The sequence below is a fragment of the Sipha flava genome, unplaced genomic scaffold (assembly GCF_003268045.1).
Source record: "Sipha flava isolate LNK unplaced genomic scaffold, YSA_version1 181_pilon_pilon, whole genome shotgun sequence".
Lineage (NCBI taxonomy): Eukaryota > Metazoa > Arthropoda > Insecta > Hemiptera > Aphididae > Sipha > Sipha flava.
In genome coordinates this window covers 75,985-81,812 of record NW_020272220.1, presented here as the reverse complement: position 1 = coordinate 81,812, position 5,828 = coordinate 75,985, and the positions used below count along the sequence as shown (strand labels likewise).

At 29.2% G+C, this 5,828-nt stretch overlaps 1 protein-coding gene across 1 annotated transcript; it reads right to left on the bottom strand.

Moving 5' to 3' along the window:
• Positions 1–812: 812 nt before the first annotated feature.
• On the bottom strand, positions 813–1,976 carry LOC112680878 (transaldolase-like). The gene is made up of 5 exons (XM_025551102.1): positions 1,958–1,976; positions 1,408–1,539; positions 1,193–1,318; positions 994–1,130; positions 813–862 (listed from the first exon to the last, which is right to left on the bottom strand). Exons 2-5 carry the CDS (start codon positions 1,485–1,487, stop codon positions 813–815), a joined length of 393 nt encoding a protein of 130 aa, XP_025406887.1. The 5' UTR covers positions 1,488–1,539; positions 1,958–1,976.
• Positions 1,977–5,828: the final 3,852 nt, after the last annotated feature.

Below are 5,828 nucleotides of genomic sequence, written 5' to 3'. Positions count from 1 at the left end.
TGATACGTCGTATAAATCAACTAAATGTTCTACTATAACTATAAACAACTAACAAACTAAATTACCAATAGTTACAAATATGCAAAATATAATTTTATATCGATTAATAACGACTAATAATACAATTTTTTTAAGTCTGTATTATCAAACGATAATCGATCGAAAAAATAAAAATTTCATATAAAAATCAAAAATGTATTTAAATATTAAAAAGTGCATTTTCGCATATAGACCTCTTAATACACGTGAATTCACGTTTCACGTGTCACGTGTAAAATCCAATATAAAAACGTAGGTATAACCTTAACTTAATACTGTACTTATAATATTTATTAAAACTTCAAGTGCATAACATAAAATTACTAATTTTCATCATTATAAAAATGGATATATATATATATATTTGGATAAACACGTATTTCACGTGTACACGTGAATTCCGTGACACGTGCTTTATGAGCTCTATTTACATATGTACTTGTATATTTTTAGTTATGTATGTATTTAAATATTGTTTAGTTTCAAAAGTGATCTGATGGCGAGTAGAAATGCTGTTTTTTTTAAATTTTTAACGGGACTGTTAAATGGATCGAACAAAATAGGAGTACTTATATTGTTTGCGATATGCTTCGTAAAAAAATCTTAAAAAAGAAGCAAGAGTCTTTTAAAAAAAAAGTTTATGGACTCGACAATGGATTAGTAGAAAAAATAGTGTTGGCGCATCAGTTTGTTTTGAATTAAGAAATCACATTGATCACGTGGTTCACTATTCGTGTTCGGGAATAAACTGGCCTAAAATTACCTAATTTCATTCAACTTCCGTCCGACGTGTTGGACTGCTTGCAAGAGCTTGCATTACGTACTATAAACGTTCACGTTTGTTCAATTTTGTTCTTGCACGAGTATAAATAAGCATGCGAGAAAAAACATACAAGTGATTTCAATTGTGTGAATTCGGTAAAATGCTATAAAATATATATTTTATTAATTTACCAATATTACGGAATGATGCACCCATCACAACTGTTTTATAGTTGAATTTTTTAAAATAATTGTATATCTTGGTTACTGATTGGACACCTGGATCATTTAAGGTTTCAAAACTTTTGTTATTTGTGTTTACTACATGCCTAAAAAAAAAAAAAAAAAAAATACACATCTACCAAAATAAATGAGAAATCTTCTAATTTACCAATCGAAAATACGACCCACAAATGAAAATATTAATGTAACATCAGACTCAGCACAAGCAATGGCTTGATAAAGAGAGAATAATAAAGTTAAGTTACAATGTATACCATGTTCTTGTTCCAAAACTCTGAAAGCAATTTGAAACAAATATTTATAAAAAGTAATTTATTTATCAATAATAATTAGTATCTAAAATACTATTTCTGCTATGCTTACTTAGCTGCTTGAATACCCTCCCAAGTAGAAACTAACTTAATTAATATACGTTCTTTGGGAATTCCAGCTTTTTCGTACATTTTAATGTACTTGATAGCTTTAGCAATACTTGCTTCTTTGTTAAAAGATAATCTGAAATGTATAACTAATAACTTTATTACATTTATTCACAGGTATCAATTCTATACTATAAGATTTAAACGGGCCTCACTTTTTCATGTAAAATGTAAAAATGTTCCCTATCTTGTATAGTATGGATATACATTTATTAAAGAAAAAGCCAGTCAGTAGGGTGGCCGCGGTCAACCCAGCCACCCCCGTGCGCACGCCAATGCAAAGTTCGGCAACCTTTTGAATCATGGGGGCCATATTTTTTTTTCGAATGTTTATCAAAGGCAGCATTAAAAAAAAATATTTACATATGATAAATAGGTACTAATAATTGTATTTTTATTATATTTGATTATTTTATATAGAAATATGAGTGTAAAAAATACGATTGTTAATGGAACAAATTTAATTTTTTGACAAATTAATTATAATGGCTTACCTTTGTTTTCGACGAAAAAGTATAAATCAACTCAAAAATTATTAAAAAAAATCGATGTTCATTACAAATTTTTCTTTTTTTAGTCGCCATGTTTGGATTTACTTGTAAAATCTAACTATTACAAACACAAACAGTCACACGTACGGACGTAATCACGGTGTAATACTAATTGCTACAAACGCAAAGTAACTATGACCATAGATTCAATATATTAGATACATAGATTAAATATATTTAAAATTTTAATTTTTAAATATGTATAAGTATATTTAATTTATCCTATGACTGAGCAGTGCAGCCATCATTATTTTCAATTCCGATTAGATAGTAATAACAATTTTATAGATTAAACTGACTATATAACTATATAGAATAAACATCAACTATTAACGATTAGATTAAATTTTATTAATAAAAAAAAAAAAAAATTAAATAGTTTTGAAAATTGTATGAAAAATGTTATTGAACAAAAATAAAATACAAATATTAACCACCTTTGTGTGGGCCATAAAAAATTGCTTCGCGGGCCGCGGGTTGCTGACTCCTGATATAATTAATTGTTAACTTTACATAAATAGACGTAATTAATTCAGAATAAATTCTATTTTAGTATTGCTTATATGAAATAAATATTTAATGTACTATTTACACGTAAGGGGAGGTAAAACCTTAGTTTGCCTAGGTGTGAGTAAATATTTGAGCCGGGCCTGGTCGCACCACACCCTCAACGATTGCCACACCGACTCCTCAGAACCGGGTTTATTTATGTATGTTGTTGGCTCGGTCTTATCGCGACGATAAAAGACGGATACGAACATTCGAGAATATAATGATAGGCGACGTATAATCCTTTTACGTGCACGATATATATTTGACACTAACCGTACAACGAGCAAGTTATTTCGTTTACATGGTTAACTTTAAAAAAACGAAAGCTCATTTATAATATGTAATTTCAAGTTTTAACTACCTATACAATTAAAAAATTATACTCGTAAGTATGAATTCACAGCGTGTTGGATATGTTGACCTCGAGAATATTATCACCGCATAAGAAATAATGGCAGTATATAGGCACATTATTATAGTGCTCGTTTATTAGAAGTCGTATTTAATGTTTGTAACATCATAGGTATTAACTGTATAAAATATAAATAATAATTAGCATCTAAATTAAAATTAACTATAGATGCTTGCTTTTTGATTATTTGATAGTAAAAAAAGTAATTGTTATCATCATAAATTCATTTGTTAATTCCCGGTATCTTATACGTACATCGTAAAATCGTATTAACTATCCAAGGTTAGTAAATAAATCTTAAAATGTTTACTGATTCCAATACATTTTACAACTTGTTAAGTCATAAAATACAATATTTCTAACATTAATGGACAAATGTTATTTTCGTTGAATGCGTTACGCGCAGCATTATATCGATATAACTTATCTATTTCGATATGCCGTCGAATTATATAAAAATATCCAGCTCTATTAAAGTGCACATTACAATGAACGTGAGGTAGTTTAGTATAAAAGTATAAACACTGCCCAAAACTAGGTAATTATACCGGAGAAATAATAATATACTTCTAATAATATAATGAAAAAAAAATCGAATGCCTATGGACGGTGTAACCATGAATGATAACGATTTTATTGGATTTTAGATTTTATTACTTTATTTTAATACCTGTCGTAAGATTTTTACATGTCCTAATGACTAAGTAAATTACTTTGTAGCGATGAAAAAATATTAAATATTTATTGCGCTTTTAGTAGCATGAAAATTGATTTATAAATACTTTCCAAACGATTAGTTTTGTAATGTTTCTTAGTTATTACGTATGAAATCAAGCACATAGAATACTAATTTTATATGGCAACTGAAACGAGAAACAATTAAACATTAATTATGAAATTATGTAATCAATTGCTGTTTGAATTACATAAATACACGATCGAAGTCATCATTCCGTATACTTATCAACATTTTTAAACTAAAAATATAGTAAAATAAGTCGTGCAATTACAACTATATAAATACAACATAATATGATATGAGAAGTAATGACAGGTGGCACACTATTTTCCATCTATGGAACATTGAGGGGCCCATAGGCGTATATGTGGTCACATCCTTGGGGGGCTTAACATTTTTGTCTTATCCATTAGCGTAAACAGATATTTTCAGACGCTTCAATCTACTAACTAGTGGTTACTCCTACTTTATTCTAGTTGAGATACCAAATATATACAGTTAATAGGACCATACAAGTGTAAAAAATTGAATAGCTACTTTTTTTAATTTTAATTATATAAATCTATCCTTTATTTCCTTTATTACCCAAAAAATATGGTTTTCCCCAAATAACGATAATCCGTAAATATTCCAGACCATTCTCGCATACCAATAAAATAAAATAAAAATTAAGCTTAAGCATCCCCCCCCAAGTCCCCCCAATATTCGCCTATGTACGCACCACTTGCATTTTTTTATACTAACCCACGATACTCCACGATAGTATCTAGTTCCAGAGACAAATTTTTAACTCGTTTTTTTTGTACTTAAACTAACTAGCGATAAATAATTATCAAAAAATATATTATATACTATATGCGGTCCATTTGCACAGTTCTAGCATTACCCTAGTAGTTATAATTAAAAATAATCCATAGTAATATATATATTATATAGAAATATATTCTTAATAAATTGATCTTTTTTTCACAATCGATTATAAGAGAATTTTAAACAATCATGATATATTTGATATTTGAAAAATAACCTTAATAAATCTAACTAAAATAAATTTTAGTTAGAGAAAAGAAAAGTTCAAACTCGGGAAAATGTTATCAATTTAGAATAGTAATGTAACTATTCGATTTATTTATTGAACACCTAAATTTAAATATCTACTTAAATCTGAACGTAAATCCAAATTCGATCTAAATTAGAATACGTTTCTTTCGTGTAGTCTTCCTATTTGCAAGAGTGCATATTTTTTTGTTTTTTTTTTTTGGTTAATAATCTAACTCGGCATTAAAAAGAGTTTTTCTCAATATAAAAATGTTGAATCGAAAAATCGTCGGTTATATGAAAATTAAAATCTCAAAAAATTATCGGTGGTTCAATACAACAATTTAACAGGCATTAAAAAAGTGTACTTTTTTCGTATTTAAATAACATTGAAAAAATAAATAAATTATATTTTCAGTTGAACAAGATGTCAGAATGTCAACAAGTTGTACATTTTTTTTATTTTTTATTTATAAATAGTATTTTTGGGTATATTAGTAATCTATTAACAACATCGAACGTATTTTTTTTTGAATTCAAAATAATTTTCTCGCACAATCAACATTTTTAACGCATGTATTACACAGTTTTTCCGCGGGTATTTCACGTTTTTCAGTTCCTAAAACTTCCGAGCACTACTTATTGTATACTTAACGTTTTTGTACGCGGGACAGTGGTGGTGTAAAAAGTGTAAACGGCGAGTGGGAATCGATTCGGTTCGCGCGCCATACAAATCGTACAGGAATACAGCGCGCGCGCGGGAGCGTCACGATATGGATATTGTAAAATTTTTCAGCTAAGACGAGAAACCTAACGTGCCCGGGGGTGAAAAAAAAAAAATTAAAAAACAACACCCGCGAACGCGTTACGGCAATAAATAATTTATTATCGTACAACGTCTCGTACGTCGGGTAAACAATAGAACGGGATTACGACCACGTTCGGTCGGGTACCACCGTTGTGGTCGTTGTGCTGTTGCGAAGTACGTGTACGAACGGCGGACACGTGGACCGCCCGTAACAGCGTAAGTCACGGCGTTGCGCGTACGAACGCGAACAAATGCGTTTTATTTT

Excerpts from the sequence above, each read along its gene's own strand:
- LOC112680878 (XM_025551102.1), bottom strand. The coding sequence starts at position 1,487 with ATGTACGAAAAAGCTGGAATTCCCAAAGAACGTATATTAATTAAGTTA. Across the intron at positions 1,131-1,192 it reads GTGGGTCGTATTTTCGATTG|GCATGTAGTAAACACAAATA; the intron begins GTAAATTAGAAG and ends TTTTTTTTTTAG. Across the intron at positions 863-993 it reads TGCATCATTCCGTAATATTG|TACGTAATGCAAGCTCTTGC; the intron begins GTAAATTAATAA and ends GAACGTTTATAG.